Genomic DNA, 18,335 nt, shown 5'->3' with positions numbered 1-18,335 from the left:
GGAATATGATTGTTTTTTGAAGAAGTAACCAAGACGGTGATGAGGACAGGGCCAGAGAGGTAATCCATATGGACTTCAGCAAGGCCTTTGATAAAGTTCCACATGGTAGGCTGCTCTAGAAAGTTAGATTACATAGCATTTAAGGGGAGGTAGTTAACTGAACACAGAATTGGGTATGTAGCACAGCAGAGGAACCTAGAAGTACAAGTATATTGGTTCCCTGAAGTTGCATTGCATATAAATAGGATGTGAAGGAGACTTTTGGCACGCTGGCCTTCATCAGTCAGGGAATTGAGTATAGACGTTGGGAGGTATTTTACTGTTGTATGAGACCTCTGAATCCGCACTTTGAGTATTGTGTTCAGTTTTGGCCATCCTACTATAGGAAAGATGCTGTTAAACAGGAAAGAGTCCGAGAACATTTGCAAATTTGGCGAGGACTAGAGGGCCTGAGCTGTAAGGAGGGGTTGGGTAGGATAGGAGTTTATTCCTTGGAATGCAGGAGGCTGAGGTGTGATCTTAAAGAGATGCATAAAATCATGAGGGGAATAGATAGGGTGAATTTTCACCCAGGATAGGAAAATCATGCACTAGAGGGAATATGTTTACAGTGAGAAGGGACAGATTTAATAGGAACCTGAAAGGTAACTTTCTCACACAGAGGGTCGTGGGTATATGGAACAAGCTGCCAGAGGAAGTAGTTGAGGTAGGTACAATAGAACATTTATAAGACATTTGGATAGGAAAGGTTTAGAGCAATATGGGCCAAATATGAGCAATGGGTTCATAGGATGGGACTTCTTGGTTGGCATAAACAAATAGTGCTGAAAAGCCTGTTTCCATATAACCATATAACCATATCACAATTACAGCACGGAAACAGGCCATCTCGGCCCTACAAGTCCGTGCCGAACAATTATTTTCCCTTAGTCCCACCTGCCTGCACTCATACCATAACCCTCCATTCCCTTCTCATCCATATGCCTATCCAATTTATTTTTAAATAATACCAACGAACCTGCCTCCACCACTTCCACTGGAAGCTCATTCCACAGCGCTACCACTCTCTGACTAAAGAAGTTCCCCCTCATGTTACCCCTAAACTTCTGTCCCTTAATTCTGAAGCCATGCTCAATGACTCAAGGGCCTGTCCCACTTGCCGATTTTGCCAGTGTCATATCAGTGTCGTCAAAAAAATTTGAACATTCCAAAATCCAGTGGCGACAAAAAGTGGTTGCGACACTTGAAAAAACACCGTGCGTCATACGTCATCACGCCACGTCATACGTCATCACGCCACGTCATACGTCATCACGCCGCGTCACCGCCGCATCATACATCGTCACGCTGTGTATTTTTCAGTGACATTATACTTCTCGGCCCCTCGGACTCAATCAAAATGATAGCAGGCAGCCTTGGAAGCCTTACCCCACTACTCAAACCTCACGTCAAAAACCTCAGCGTGATATTTGACTCAGCATTGAAATTTGACAAACAAGTCAATGCCGTGGTAAAAGCTAGCTTCTTTCAGCTTCGGACGATAGCTAAAATAAAACAATTCCTCCACTTTGATGACCTCGAAAAGATCATCCACACATTTATCTCCTACTGCCTAGATTACTGCAACTCTCTTTACACTGGCATCAGCCAATCTTCCCTGTCCCGCCTGCAACTGGTCCAAAACGCCGCAGCGAGACTCCCGACGGGCACCCGAAAAAGGGACCACATCACCCCGATCCTGGCCTCTCTCCACTGGCTCCCTGTGCCGTTCCATATACATTTCAAGACCCTCCTCTATGTCTACAAAGCCCTCAATGGGCTTTCCCCCTCCTACATTAAAAGTCTTCTCACCCACCACTCCACCTCCAGGTCCCTCAGATCGGCCGACTTGGGGTGCTGAATATCCCACGGTCTAGGCATAAGCTTAGGGGCGACCGCGCCTTTGCGGTTGCAGCTCCTAGACTGTGGAACAGCATCTCTCTTCCCATCAGAACTGCCCCCTCCATCGACTCCTTTAAGTCAAGACTAAAAACGTATCTATACTCCCAAGCCTTTCCTGAGCGAGGGCTATATGTATATATGTATGTAGTTTGGTTGTTTATACTATTCTTATAACAAATGTAAAGCACTTTGGCCAACGAGAGTTGTTTTTTAAATGTGCTATATAAATAAATGTGACTTGACTTGACTTGACTTGACTTGCCTTCAGTCAATGATGCCTCAGTCACCAAAAATATCGCCAAGTGGGACCGGCCCTTAACTGTAATATGCAGGGAATGGAAGGAAATGGTTTACGTGCTGCAGAAGGAATTAGTTTAATTGGGCATCATGTTCGACACTGTCATGTTGGCTGTGGGGTCTGTTCCTGTGCTGTCTGTTCTATGTTCTTTGTTAAAGATGGTTGGGAGCATGATTTGCGAGCCCAGGTTTGCTGGACTTGCAGACACCAGCCAAGTCATAAAGAAATGCTTCCAGTAAACGTAGCTGCTCACGGAAGTAGATTAATATCAGAAACTGTGCGGACGCACATTAGAATAGGTACAGAAAATGCGATCAGTAGTTATGTTCCCAAGGAAATATCCCCAACTTCATTAACGGAGTGATCTATGTCCCCTGCAGCTGCAAATAATTTTTTATTGTTCCATTCGTGTGGGCTTCCCGCATTTTCATGCCATAATTTCCCAATTAGTTATTAAATCCCAAGCCTGGGCCATGATTTTAGACAGCTTGGAGCATATGAAAGGAATTAATCAGCACGGAACAACACTCCACATAAATGTAAAAAACCCGGTTCCTGCAGATTCTGATGTCCATTTTGACAAGGAATTCAATTACAGGTTTACTATATTCATTAGTGTACTGATTCAGCAGCATGCAAATGCTGCAACAGATGTGACAGCTAATGCTTGCACAATACAAACCAGTTGGGAGTTACATAGGCTGATGGAGAAAGAGCAAAGTAAGAATGTACACAATGCTTTTTCACATCCTCATCATGCCCCAATGCATCACAGCATATTCATTCATTTTGAAGTTGTCTCCATACTTTTGTCAACGGCCGTCGTCCCATTTGATCTGTGCAAAATTCTAACCATCTGCAAATGAATGATTAACCACTGAAATGTCACATTCTGTTTTCAAGATCAAGTCATAGAGTGGGAGTTATCTTGGAGATATACAGTGGGTGTGTCACCTTTTAAAAACAGAGGGAGAGTTGCAGACAAAGTTAAAACCGGCTTTTAATCCTGCTGATTGAAAGATCCCGCAGGCAATTCCCCAAACAGTGCCTTTGTAAATCCTGGCCAAAACAGAGCAGAAATAGCACCAACATTTAGTAACGGATTCATGCATTGTTAGGCCATTTTGGTCAGGTCTGTGTTTCTGCAAATATGAGACAAGCTGCTGAATGGTGCCAGTAAGTCTAGGTCCTAGATTAGTGTTACAGATAAGAAATGCATGAGCATCTCTTCAATTGACAGAATGAATGAGATTTCTGCAGAGGACCTCCAAAGAAGTGTAAAATGCATAAAGTTGATTGGATTACTGCAACAGCATTGTAAATATTGTAAATAATGTTGCTAGACAGTTACCCTGCTGTTTGTTGATTGGCTAAAATGTTAAGCCCTGGCAGGTTTGTTTGAATTCCAGGGTAAATGTTACATTATTGAAGTTAAGTTAGCTTTCTTCCAGAAGCTTCTCCTGAAACAATGTATGGGAGAATCTGTTATTGGTTTGGGGAACTATCTATAATGTACTAATGTAATTAATATGTTTGATTGGATTGTAAAGAGACCACCCCTGTGTAGTTCGGCCCCTCAAGGTTCTTGGACCTATAAAAGGTGGCTCCATCTTAGGTCACAGCAAAGATCCTAGAGGAGTAAGATAGACCACTCCTCGAAAAACGCGTAGTATGACGTGTGTGATCGTCGACGCCATTTTATTGAGCATTTTATTGGGCTTCCCCCACACTGTCATGGCGTCCTTATCTAAATTTCATCTCACTGCTCTGCTATCAAGTATTCTAATCATAAATCTAAACAACCCGACCTGTCATTCTTTAGGTTCCCCAATAAAAAAGAAAGGTGAGAAAATATTTTTATTATTTTCAGTCGATATTCTGTCGTGAAAATGTTATTTTCTGTTCTCCCATCAACGGCCATTGGGAAACTTGGTTTGTCGGTACATTAGAAAGTTATTAGACTTATTTTTAATAGTTCTTTACTCACCACAATAATAAAGACAATTTTAACACTTCTGTACGTTTTTAGTTTTGTTTTGTATGGGATTAGTCTCCACAATATGGCCCGCGGACACATTAGGTCCAGTGACCAGGAGATTTTTCGAGCTCAGATTCAAGTCCGAGAATGGGCGGCTGTTACCCATTATATTCCTCGAACATAGGGACATAGCAAACAACACTCACATACGTACAAGACATCACAAGCAAAGATCACAAGCCCGCCGTGAAGAAGGGTGCAATCAAATATTATATAACTCTGCTCTATCATCTTTGGGTGCAATGGTGGGTCGGGGGGTTCGGTGGCGGCGGCCGCAATCAAAGATACTAGTGGAGCTCTGCTCTATAATCTTTGGTCGGAATGGGACGGCTGCGCGTTATAATGTGCTATCGTTCCACTCTCCCTCTCCCCCCCCTTCTCCCTGTCCCTCTTCTCCCTCCCCCCTTCTCCCTGTCCCCCCCTTTCCCCTTCTCCCTCTCCCCCCTCTCCCTCTCTTCTCTCGATCTCTCTCTCCCCTCCTCTCGATCTCTCTCTCCCCTCTCTTCTCTCTCTCTCTCTCTCTCTCTCTCTCCCCCTCTCTTCGCGATCTCCCTCCCTTCCCTCTCTCCCTCCCTTCCATCTCTCCCTCCCTTACCTCTTCGTGAGAGTTGGCAGCTCTGCTATGCCTTGGGTCCAAAAGAGGATAGATAGAAAATACTTAATGGTCTTTGTAAGAAGATTTTAATAAGCTCTTCTACATTTAAGGTAAATTGACATATTAGAGCCAAAACGTATTTTCAATATACAGGTCTCTCCACACAACTGAAAACAATTGCATTTAAGTGATATATCATCCATTGTTCAGGCAAGTAGCACTAGGTTACAATAAACTTCTTACATATTCCAGGAATTCATCTCATAAAAATGGGAGAGGCTTAAATGCATTGTAAAATCATAAATCCATGTTGACTTGGACTAATCCTTTTACTGCTATCCAAATGCCCCATTATTACATCTTTAATAATTGACTCCAGCATCTTTCACACCACCAAAGTCAGGCTAACTGGTCTGTAATTCCCCGTTTTCTCTCTCGCTCCTTTCTTGAAAAGTGGGATAGCATTAGCTATCCTCCAATCCACAGGAACTGATCGTAAATCTATTGATCGTTGGAAAATAATAGAAACATAGAAACATAGAAATTAGGTGCAGGAGTAGGCCATTCGGCCCTTCGAGCCTGCAACGCCATTCAATATGATCATGGCTGATCATCCAACTCAGTATCCCGTACCTGCCTTCTCTCCATACCCTCTGATCCCCTTAGCCACAAGGGCCACATCTAACTCCCTCTTAAATATAGCCAATGAACTGGCCTCGACTACCCTCTGCGGCAGAGAGTTCCAGAGATTCACCACTCTCTATGTGAAAAAGGTTCTTCTCATCTCGTTTTTAAAGGATTTCCCCCTTATCCTTAAGCTGTGACCCCCCTTGTCCTGGACTTCCCCAACATCGGGAGCAATCTTCCTGCATCTAGCCTGTCCAACCCCTTAAGAATTTTGTAAGTTTCTATAAGATCCCCTCTCAATCTCCTAAATTCTAGAGAGTATAAACCAAGTCTATCCAGTCTTTCTTCATAAGACAGTCCTGACATCCCAGGAATCAGTCTGGTGAACCTTCTCTGCACTCCCTCTATGGCAATAATGTCCTTCCTCAGATTTGGAGACCAAAACTGTACGCAATACTCCAGGTGTGGTCTCACCAAGACCCTGTACAACTGCAGTAGAACCTCCCTGCTCCTATACTCAAATCCTTTCGCTATGAAAGCTAACATACCATTCGCTTTCTTCACTGCCTGCTGCACCTGCATGCCTACTTTCAATGCCTGGTGTACCATGACACCCAGGTCTCGCTGCATCTCCCCTTTTCCTAGTCGGCCGCCATTTAGATAATAGTCTGCTTTCCTGTCCTGTTTTGCCACCAAAATGGATAACCTCACATTTATCCACATTATACTGCATCTGCCAAACATTAGCCCACTCACCCAGCCTATCCAAGTCACCTTGCAGTCTCCTAGCATCCTCCTCACAGCTAACACTGCCCCCCAGCTTAGTGTCATCCGCAAACTTGGAGATATTGCCTTCAATTCCCTCATCCAGATCATTAATATATATTGTAAATAGCTTGGGTCCCAGTACTGAGCCTTGCGGTACCCCACTAGTCACTGCCTGCCTAATGAAGAACTCAACCATATTATGGTCACTCTTGCCCAAGGGGGCACGTACAACAAGATTGCTAACTAACCCGTCCTCATTACTCAATACCCAGTCTAAAATAGCCTGCTCTCTCGTTGGTTCCTCTACATGTTAATCATATGTATAAATATATATGTATGTGTATATATATGCATGTATGTGTATATATGCATGTATATGTATATGTGTGTATATATGTATGTATATATATGTTTATATGTGTGTATGTATGCATATAAATGTATCCATATGTATGTGTGTATTTGTATGTGTGCATATGTATGTGTATACGTATGTATGTATGTGTATATATGTATGTGTGTATATATGTATGTGTATATATATATGTGTGTATAAATATATATATGCATATATATATTATTACTATATAATTATATATATAATTGCCTTTATGGTTTATGTATATCATCTTACAAGACAAATAAATTAATAGTGATGATTTAAATCAAAGTAGCTTCTGATCCATGAGAATAAACTTAACTATCTGTAACTTGCCTCTCACACACAGACACACATTCATATAAATATATATAATATATATACGTTGAATTTAATTTTTTGCAGTGTGTGTTAAAGCAATACAATGCAAGGGAAACTACACAAAGGAGGGGGCTGTTCCCGCTACAAGATACTCGAGGATCTTTGCTTTGGATCAAAGATTATAGCTAAGCTCTATAATCTTTGCTTTGGATCACAGCGGGTGGCATACCGGAAGTCGAGTGTCGCACTATAAAATGGCGGCCGTGACGTTCCGTCACGTACTACACGTCAGCCCATTGAAATTCGGAAGAGTGGTCTATCTTGTTCCTCTAGGATCTTTGGGTCACAGTCTGGAAGTGCGCTTGGGACTGTGTGACCTTTTGGAGTGTCTCTGCTTGCACGAGGGGAACTTGCTGTTCAATCTAAAAATAAAGATTAATTGGTCCAGCGCTTGACTCAGTGGTTTTTGTCTGAACTAGACTGGGGGGTAAGCTATAGAAGAGCCTATTTACACCTTTATACAGAAGTGGACTGATTTGCTCAATTTTCAACTTTCATCAGAGTGGGTGAAATGCCAAATTTAACATGTGTGGAATTGAGGGTAAGGTGGTCTGTCCAAATCTTTGTGCACCACATCTAGCTACTGCTTGCACGTTAAGTTGAGGCTTGGTATTGAGTCTAACACAGCAAAACAACTTTATATTCAAAGTGCCCCTGTCCAGTTAAACTGCTCTCATGGTACTTTCCTTGCACATGCCAGAGACTTTATAGAATCTGACCTTGTGCCCAAGCAGAGTGAGGCTGAGTTGTGAGTGCACTCTATTATGAGTTTGTGAGGATATCACTGAAAGTGCATCAACATTTCCCAACCCTTCCCCACCAGTGAAACATCTTGCTGCTAGCCAACTGCTTAGTGTTAACAAATATTCTCGCTCAGCTACAACCTGTCCTCACACATGTTTGGAATTTTTTTGTGGTTCTTCCAGGGGTGAAGGTAGAACCCCCGGGAAAATGGGGACTAACGACGGTTTACACCATTGCCAGGGATTTTTCATTCACTTTACTTCAAATGTCACGGTGAGAAATTGTCAAACTGCTATGGAAAATCCACTTCTTTCTTTCAACTAAATCATGATAATGTAGCGGCCTGGACAAGGTCAGGAAAAGGCCAGATGCCTGGCAGATTCAGAAATAGTTTAATGAAGTCTTGAGTACACACTGCACCCCAACGAGCAGGACCTGGGAAACCCCGTGGGCAGACTATCGTCCCTGTCCCGAGCCGAGGGGGATAAACCAAGGAGTAGCCTAACCTCCTGGGACCTCCACAGGACCACCCCCCCCCCCCCCCCCCCCCCCCCCCAAGAACCCGAGGCACGAAATGGAGAGGAGGGTGCACACGGCGACGGGTGTGTACCATGCCCGGCACAGGAAGGGGCAACAAACCAACAGATGCAGGGGATGGAGTAGACACTGGAAGAGGTACCCTAGACAGAAGGCACCCTCGCTTGCGGGGCCGCGCCACCAGCACCAGCCTATCAATGTTAATATGCGCCGGCTTTAGTTGCGCAACCGAAACAGTCTCACGCCGACCCCCCATGTCCAGGACGAATGTGGACAAGCAATGCTCTAAGACTCGGAAGGGACCCTCGTACGGCCGCTGGAGGGGTGTCCAATGAGCATCCCTGTGCAGGAAGACTAACTGGCAGTCCTCCAGAACAGAGGGAACGTGTGGACGAAGGACCCATGACGAGACATGGGCACCGGCACCAGCTTGCCCACCGTCTACCGAAGACGTTGCAGAGCATCCGAAGGCTGCTCCACCTGGTCGCGCGCTGGCGGGATGAACTCCCCGGGCACCATCAACGGGGACCCATACACCAACTCGGCGGAGGAGGAAGCCAAGACCTCCTTGGGTTTGGTGCAGATCCCCTGTAAAACCCACGGCAGAGCGTCCACCCAGTCTGGATCATTGAGCCGTGCCTTCAGGGCATCCTTGAGTTGGCGGTGAAACCGCTCCACCAGTCCGTTCGCCTGCTGATGATACGCTGTCGTATGGTGTAGGCGAATCCCCAGGAGGCGTGCCATGGCCGACCACAGTTCCGACATGGACTGAGGCCCCTGGTCGGATGTTATGTCCAGCGGCATCCCGAACCGGGCGATCCAGTGTGCCACTAAGGCCTGAGCACAAGTGGCCATTGAGGAATCAGCTAACGGAATGGCTTCAGGCCACCGCATGAAGCGGTCCACCATGGTGAAGTGGTAGGTCGTGCCCGGGACGGTGGCAGCGGCCCCTCAATGTCCACGTGAATGTGGTCGAACCGCTGCCGTGGGATGGCGAACTCCTGCAACGGCGCACACACGTGTCGCTGCACATTGGCAGTCTGGCACGGGATGCCGGTGCGTGTCCAATGTCCAACCTACCTGCGCAGCCCGTGCCATATGAAGCGGGAGGCTACAAGGGCCGTTGTCACCTGGATGGAGAGATGAGCGAGTCCGTGGAGCAACTCAAACACCCTGCGGCACCAGGCGACGGGGACAATGGGTTGCGGAAATCCAGTGGAGACATCGCACAGTAGCGTTGTGCCCCCAGGGCCCCAGACAACGTCTTCCAACTGCAAGCCCGATACTGCCGTGCGATAGGCAGCCATTTCCTCATCGACCAGCTGTGCGGCTGCCAGGGCGGAATAATCAATATCCTCTGCGACTTGGAGAACCGCGTGAAACGCTGGTCGCGATAAGGCGTCGGACACCCTGTTATACTTGCCCTCGACGAAACGGATGGAGGTGGAGTACTCGGACACGTACGCCAACTGCCTCTGCTGCCACGCAGACCACGGGTCTGAAACCTTGGCAAACGCGAAAGTTAGCGGCTTGTGATCCGTAAATGCAGTAAAAGGCCTCCCCTCCAGGAAGTAGCGAAAGTGGCAAACGGCGAGGTACAGAGCAAGGAGCTCATGGTCGAAAGTGCTGTAACGGCGCTGAGCATCACTGAGATGCCTGCTGAAGAAGTGGTTCTTCATCCGTCATCGAGCTGCTCCAACACTGCCCCAACCGCAACCTCAGAAGCGGTCGGGGCATCCTCTCGTGGGTGGACGAGCATTGTGGCCCCAGCCAGGGCCTCCTTAGCATTCTCGAATGCTGCTGTTGCTGCTGCTTCGTTGGACCACTCAACCTCTAGCGATCAGGTGGAAAAGCGGATGCATGATTGCGGCCGCTGCCGGCAAGAAACGGCGATAAAAGGCGATCATCCCCACAAATTCCTGTAGGCCCTTTACTGTGGTCAGGCGGGGCAACCGGCGGACAGCATCCACCCTGGCCAGCAGGGTGGAAACATATAACATTCTTAAAGGATTGGACAGGCTAGATGCAGGAAAATTGTTCCCGATGTTGTGGGAGTCCAGAACGAGGGGTCACAGTTTAAGAATAAGGGTCGGCCATTTAGGACTGAGATGTGGAAAAACGTCTTCACCCAGAGAGTTGTGAATTTGTGGAATTCTCTGCCACAGAAGGCAGTGGAGGCTAATTCACTGGATATTTTCACGAGAGAGTTAGATTAAGCTCTTAGGGCTAAAGGGATCAAGGGATATGGGAAAAAAGCAGGAACGGGCCATGATCGTATTGAATGGCCGTGCTGTCATAAAGAGCCGAATGGCCTACTCTTGCACCTATTTTTCTATGTTCTACGTTTCTTCCATAAGCTAACATACTTTCCGATTCACCTCTACCCTCATTGTGGTCATTGGATTCTGTCAATGGTACTGACGTGTTACAATGCTGAGAACTACAGTATATACTGCACTCTGTTTTTCCCGCTTTGCTCTATCTATTATACCTGAGTTTAACCTGATTGTCTTTATTTATGGTGTATCTGACCTGTCTGGATAACATGAAAAATAAAGTTTTTCACTGTTCACCTTGGTGCACATGAACATAATGAACCTAAATCTAAACCTAAACCTAATACTTATAATGGAAAGTCTCATTCACCAAGTAAGCGTTGAGATTCTTTATAAAAGTATACATCTGCAGTTTTTTCTTAAACATGAAATTGTTACAGTCCTATTCAGAAGCACCTATAATGCAGAATCAAAAACACGTTTGAAGTATTGTCACTGTTGTGCTTCAGAGCAAGCTGTGCCGATTGGCAAATTCCACATTCAGTCAGTAATGTGATAATGACCAGATCATCACTTTCAGTGAGGTTGACTGAGGAATACATATTGGCTAAGGACATTTATTACAATTCCCTTTCTCTTTGAAATATCTTTTATATCCTGAAAAACAGATGTGACCAGAGGTTAAGTTTTCATCTGAAAAAATATATTGGAATTCTTAGATTTTGCACATCAAGCTGCCAAAATGGCACTTGAACCCACAACCTTCTGACACAGAGGCAAGTATTATCCACAACTGACATAAAGCAGCTGATGAAATGTGATCACTCTGAACAATGTCAATTATAGTTTGTGAGCTTCACTTTGGCCCTTATTGTCCAAGAGTTTGCAGACTTCATTTGTGAGTCATGTATACACATTTTCGGTAATGCATTAGAAATCCAGTCTGTGTGCCTCAGTCTGGGGAATTACAGACCAGTTAGCCTGACTTCAGTGGTGGGAAAGATGCTGGAGTCAATTATTAAAGAGGTAATAATGGGGCATTTGGATAGCAGTAAAAGGATTAGTCCAAGTCAACATAGATTTATGAAAGGGAAATCATGCTTGATTAATCTTCTGGAATTTTTTGAGGATGTGACAAGTAAAATGAATGAAGGGGTGTCAGTGGATGTAGTGTTTCTAGACTTTCAGAAAGCCTTTGATAAGTCCCGCACGGGAGACTGGTGACTGAAATTAGAGCACATGGTATTGGAGGTAGGGTGTTGACATGGATAGAAAATTGGTTGGCAGACCGGAAGCAAAGAGTAGCAGTGAACGGGTCCTTTTCAGAATGGCAGGCAGTGGTGAGTGAAGTGCCGCAAGGCTCAGTGTTGGGGCCGCAACTGTTTACCATATATATATTAATGAATTGGAGGAGGGAATTAGGAGCAACACTAGCAAGTTTGCGGATGACACAAAGCTGGGTGGCAGTGTGAACTGTGAAGAGGATGTTAGGAGGTTGCAGGGTGACCTGGACGGGTTGAGTGAGTGGGCAGATGCGTGGCAGATGCAGTATAATATAGATAAATATGAGGTTATCCACTTTGGCAGCAAAAACAAGGGGGCAGATTATTATCTCAATGGGGTTAAGTTAGGTAAGGGGGAGGTGTTATGTTATGTTGTGTCGTGGACTTTCTGTGTTTGTGCTTTTTAAAATTTTTAATTCAATTTCAATTTTATTTTTAATATGTTTTATTGTTTATTTATTATTTATTTATTTTTTATTTATTTTTTTTGTGATTTTTTTTATGATACTGCCTGTAAGGGAAATTCATTTCGTTGTCTCAAATTGAGACAATGACAATAAATTTGAATACAATACAATACAAAAGGTGCAGCGAGACCTGGGCGTCCTTGTACACCGGTCACTGAAAGTTGGCTTACAGGTACAGCAGGCGGTGAAGAAAGCTAATGGGATGTTGGCCTTCATAACAAGAGGATTTCAGTATAGGAGTAAAGAGGTTCTTCTGCAGTTGTATAGGGCTCTGGTGAGACCACATCTGGAGTATTGTGTACAGTTTTGGTCTCCTAATTTGAGGAAGGACATCCTTGTGATGGAGGCAGTGCAGCGTAGGTTCACGAGATGGATCCCTAGGATGGCGGGACTTTCATATGTGGAAAGATTGAAAAGCCAAGGCTTGTATTCACTGGAGTTTAGAAGGATGAGGGGGATCTTATAGAAACATGTAAAATTATAAAATGACTGGACAAGCTAGATGCAGGAAAAATGGTTCCAATGTTGGGCGAGTCCAGAACCAGGGTCCACAGTCTTAGAATAAAAGGGAAGTAATTTAAGACTGAGGTGAGAAAAAACTTTTTCACCCAGAGAGTTGTGAAGTTATGGAATTCCCTGCCATAGAGGGCAGAGGATGCCAAGTCACTGGATGGATTTAAGAGAGAATCAGATAGAGCTCTCGGGGCTAGTGGAGTCAAGGGATATGTGGAGAAGGCACGCACGGGTTATTGATAGGGCACAATCAGCCATGATCACAATGAATGGCGGTGCTGGCTCAAAGGGCCGAATGACCTCCTCCTGCAACTATTTCTTTGTTTCTATGTCCACGAGTAAAAAAAGGTTGTAAATTAGGTTGTGAAAGAGGGACAGGCCCTTATCTCAGCGGGACAGGCAGCATCTCTGGAGAGAAGGAATGGGTGACGTTTCGGGTCGAAACCCTGAAGAAGGGTCACGACCCGAAACGTCACCCATTCCTTCTCTCCAGAGATGCTGCCTGTCCCGCTGAGTTACTCCAGCATTTTGTGTCTATCTTCGATTTAAACCAGCATCTGTAGTTCTTTCCTGCACATTGTATAAAATGCACTGCAGCTAGCCAGCTACTCACGCAGATTACTTTGACAGCATTATGCAATGTAATCTCTATCACCAAGAAGGGAAAGGTGCTGTAGTTACTTGGGAACCGTAGAACCTGCAAGTTTTCACCTTTCTGAGAGGTCGGGGCCTGGAATGTGAGGCCAGAACCACGATTGCTTTAACGAGCTGAAATATTGAAACTGAAACATGAAAGTTGTTATATCCATGGAGTTGACCGTTGTCTGTCATTGTAGTCTTTGTGGCATTGCCAGTATTCTTAATAGCATCTGCGTTATTTTTGTTATTTGTGGGGTATGTACCCCTATCCCCCGTGAATAGTTCACAGTGAATGTATTCATCCATTTTTAACATTTTTAAAGTGTTGGGCTACAATGCTTTACAAAGACCAATTAACTTGGCCAGAATGTATTGATCACCATGACAGTTTTCGCAATGGAAGTCAGATTGCACTCAGGTTTCTAGAAAAGTCACATTCAAGTTGTGATTTTTGAGGTAGGATGTTAATAATTGCTGTTGCACAACATTAAACAGAAGTAATTGGGAAAATAAGCTCTGCGGGAGATCGATATAATTGAAACCACCCTCAACACGCAAGTGTTACTCACGTAGAGAGTCATGGACAATGTACAAGCAATGCAATTAGCTGTTTCTCTTGAGAGACCATGATGCTTAACCCCACAAATTGCAATCTACTTTCATTGGCCTGAATTTAAATGCATCAAAATAAATGGTTCATTGTTTGTTGTTATTCAGTACTGGACCATTGCTGGGTATCAAGTATTTCAAGTTGTGACATTTTAGCAGGTGTGTGCTGGTGAATGGGTGCTTGCCTATGCCCCTGGTCATTTGTTAAGCACATTAGGATGCATTGATAGTGCGATTATTTGTTTAATAATTAATGTGCCCCACCAGAAGCACACAAATTCATGTCCAGGCAGTGACTTTGCATGTGTGGCTCACAATGTTAAATGCTCCCTGATTTCAATTGAGGAAATGTGATTTCCAAAAATGGCGAAATAAAGCAACAATGCAATACAAATCTCTGACATTGCTTATTTGGCCAATTTTATCTATTCTACTCTCTCCCTACTGCCTTGTGATGTTCTTTCTTTTTTTTCTGTTTTATTTCAGATTCCTAGCAGTGGTAGTATTTTGTGCCTATTTCTCTAAATATCTATATTCACACAATGGTGTTTATCTCAGTCTGATTATCTCACTGGAACATCCCAGATCATGACATGTGCATCACACACAGTGATTTTAAACTCCAGAGTGACAGGATGGAGATCAGGGGAAATTGAATAACACAAGTACTATGTTTTTGTGTTTCTAAGTGTTGATGGTGTCAGTTGAAGGGAAATGCTGAAGATGTAAACTGTAGAGAATCTGGAGGAGATGTAAATAGAAGGATACGAATACAAACACAAGGAAAGAAAACAAGGAAAAATGCGGTACTGTGCAAAACAAGACATTATAGAATCAGAACATTATGAATGTTGGAAATTTGAAATAAAGACAGAACTGCTGGAAACACTCAATTGGCCAGGCAGCACCCACACGAAGAGAAACAAAATTAACATTGGAAAACTGGAAAAGTTTTTGTCCTGAAATTGTTGAACTGCTAAATGTCTGTGTGCTGCGATCTTCCTTGAGTATACATAGTTAGAGTGTGTTTCTCCATTGTAGAGAAGACAACATTATATGCACTGAATGAAGTTTTCAGAATCCCAGCATTCAGTTTCTGCTGTGTAACATAGAAGTCATGTCCATGCAACATGCCCATGCAACATACCTGATGACTTTTGATCTTTTGTCCCCTGTTCCCACACATATGGTAGTGCCACCCCACCCCACCATTCACCTTCAGGAACCCCTTGTTGCCAAATGTCAGTCCTTGAGACACAGGCCCAGACATAGGACTCTGTTCTCCACATCAAATGAACCTCCTACTTCCCTCCTATTTAACTGTCCCATCTTCAACAGCCCAGGTTTTTCTTTTACAGCTTTATCCTCGCTCGATATTTCTTGCAACCTTTCCACCACTAAACGCCAACGAGCTCAATGAAGGTGGCCAGTTGTTGACGTGGGGTGGTTCCTGCCATCCATCTATAGGCTTGAGAGGCACTGGAGGTGTTCACTGGCAGGCTGGACACCACAAGTAAAATGAAGTCTATTGTCATATGCACAAGGACCAATGAGATACAGATGAAATGAAAATCTTGCTTGCAGCAGCATCACTGGCACATAGGCAACGTACAAAAACATACATTATACACGGATAGTACAGAAATCACACATATATTCTAGTTAAAAGAGTGTGCAAAAGACACTCAATAATACTGAGAATACTGGAGAGCATACTTAATATTGGGAAGAATGTATTTTATATTTCCTTTGGCCTGCAGTTTAGTTCACGGTGTAGGGAGGAACCCTGGATGCTGGTTTAAACCAAAGACAGACACAAAAAGCTGGAGTAACTCAGCAGGTCAGGCAGCACCACTGGAGAAAAGGGATAGGTTTCAGTCGACACCGTTCTTCAGACAGAGATTCAGGGGAAAGGGGAACAAGAGATATCAACGGTGCTTAGGAGAAATGAATGGAAGATTTGTGAAAAGCACCGATAATCAAGGAAATGTGGGGCACATAATAGGTCATTGTTGGTTGTGGAATCGGTGATAATGAGTAAACAGAGGAACTCAACAGTATGACAGTAAAACTGGTACACAATATATACACAAAATGCTGGAGTAATACAGCAGGACAGGCAGCATTTCTGGATTGAAGGAACGGGTAACGTTTCGGGTCGAGACCTTTCTTCAGACAGAGTCAGGGGAGGGGAGACATACATAGACAAGAGGTGCAGAAGTAGGCCATTTGGCACTTCGAGCCAGCACCACCATTCAATGTGATCACGCTGATCATCCACAATCAGTACCCTGTTTCTGCCTTCACCCCATACCCCTTGATCCCGCTAGCACTAAGAGCTCTCTCTGAAGGGCCTGAACCATTTGGGCGTCATTTGCGCGACACGCAGATGGCGCGCAAAGATTTTGTACATCCCAAAATCCTGGGGTCCGGCGAGCGACTACGCGTCACTGCCTACGTCACCACACACCATGCATGCGTAATGCGCACCATGCACGCATCACGTGCGCGTCAGGGCACGCATGACGTGCGTCGTGACGCGTAAACGATGCCGCGTAAATGATGCCCAAGTGGGACAGGCCCTTAACTCTCTCTTGAATGCATCCAGTGAATCGGCCTCCACTGCCTTCTGAGGCAGAGAATTCCACAAATTCACAACTCTCTGTGTGAAAAATGGTTTTCCTCATCTCAATTCTAAATGGCCTATCCCTTATTCTTAAACTGTGGTTCGTGGTTCTGGACTCCCCAAACATCGGGAACATGTTTCCTGCATCTGGCGTGTCCAATCCCTTTATAATTTTATATCTCTATAAGAAACCCTCTCATCCTTCTAAATTCCTGTGAATGAGACTAGAGATATGAAAGGGTACAAAGAGCATGCAAGGTGTGAAAAGGACAGATGAAAGCAGACGTTGATCAAGGCGATGTAGATTGGTACGACGACTAGGGTGGGGGAGGGACTGAGAGAGGGGAAGCAAGGGTTACTTGAAGTTAGAGAAATCTATATCATACTGCTGGGCTGCCAGCTGCTGGGTCAGTGTGCAGGTTGAGGGGACGGGGTTGGGCAGTGGGCAGGTTGAGGTGCTGGGATGGGTCGGGTCAGTTTGCAGTTTGAGATGGCGGGTCGGGTCGGTATGCAGGTGGAGATTAGGGCGGGGTGGGTCAGGGGTTAGTGTACAGGTTGAGGTGCCAGCGTGGGTCAGGCGGGTCCGTTTGCAGGTTTAAGGGGGCGGGTCGGGTCGGTGTAGAGGTTGAGATGAGGGGCGGGTCGGGTCGGGTCAGTGTACCGGTTGAGGGGGCGGGGTGGGGGTCTGGTCAGTGTGCAGATTGAGGTTGAGGTTGAGGTGCCGGGGTGGGTCGGGTCGGGTCTGTGTGTAGGTTGAGCGGGCGGGTGGGTCAGTGTGCAGGTTGAGGTGCTGGGGCGGGGCGGGTCGGGTCAGTGTGCAGGTTGAGATGGGTCGGGTCAGTGTGCAGGTTGAGGTGCGGGGTCGGGTGTGCAGGTTGAGGGGGCGGGTCGGGTCAGTGTGCAGGTTGAGGTTGAGGTGCTGGGACGGGGTCGGGTCGGTGTGCAGGTTGAGGGGGTGGGTCTCTTGACAGGTTGAGCCTCTGTGGCAAACTGTGACCTTTGCTCTGCACCCGCGGCAGCAGGTGTCACGGTCCCACTGCCGACCAATGACCCTTCTAACTGTAGGATCTTTGCTGCCGACCTCCTGCGCGTGGGCGGGACCGCTTGACGTCATGACGCAGGCGGCGTGTGAACGTGCAGCGATGGCGGAGCCTCGTGTGTCGGCGTTCTCCGTGTACCGGACCCTGGGGGATGAGAAGGCCAGTCCCGGCCAGGTCAGTCTGCGTGGCCGGGCTTGGGCCAAGATATCTCGGCCAGGTCGGCATAGCTGGGACATCGGCATCCCGGCCAGACTAGTGTGTCCCGGCCAGACTAGTGTGTCCCGGCCAGACTAGTGTGTCCCGGCCAGACTAGTGTGTCCCGGCCAGACTAGTGTGTCCCGGCCAGACTAGTGTGTCCCGGCCAGACTAGTGTGTCCCGGCCAGACTAGTGTGTCCCGGCCAGACTAGTGTGTCCCGGCCAGACTAGTGTGTCCCGGCCAGACTAGTGTCCCGGCCAGACTAGTGTGTCCCGGCCAGACTAGTGTGTCCCGGCCAGACTAGTGTATCCCGGCCAGGACAGTCAGTGTGGCCGGGGTCGCTCCCTCCCACGCACTACCCCTGTCCCCTCCACGGA

General features: G+C 45.9%; 1 protein-coding gene across 1 annotated transcript in view; it reads left to right on the top strand.

The window, feature by feature from the left end:
* Positions 1-17,818: 17,818 nt before the first annotated feature.
* Positions 17,819-18,335, top strand: part of riox1 (ribosomal oxygenase 1) — a 73,841-nt gene continuing 73,324 nt past the window's right edge. Inside the window, 1 exon segment of the mRNA XM_055639317.1 lies at positions 17,819-17,935. Within this exon segment, the coding sequence (XP_055495292.1) occupies positions 17,834-17,935 (102 nt within the window). The 5' untranslated portion in view covers positions 17,819-17,833.

This window comes from Leucoraja erinacea, chromosome 8 (assembly GCF_028641065.1).
Source record: "Leucoraja erinacea ecotype New England chromosome 8, Leri_hhj_1, whole genome shotgun sequence".
Classification (NCBI taxonomy): domain Eukaryota; kingdom Metazoa; phylum Chordata; class Chondrichthyes; order Rajiformes; family Rajidae; genus Leucoraja; species Leucoraja erinaceus.
Note: the sequence above shows the minus strand (reverse complement) of the source record. Positions and strands in the feature narration are given on the sequence as shown.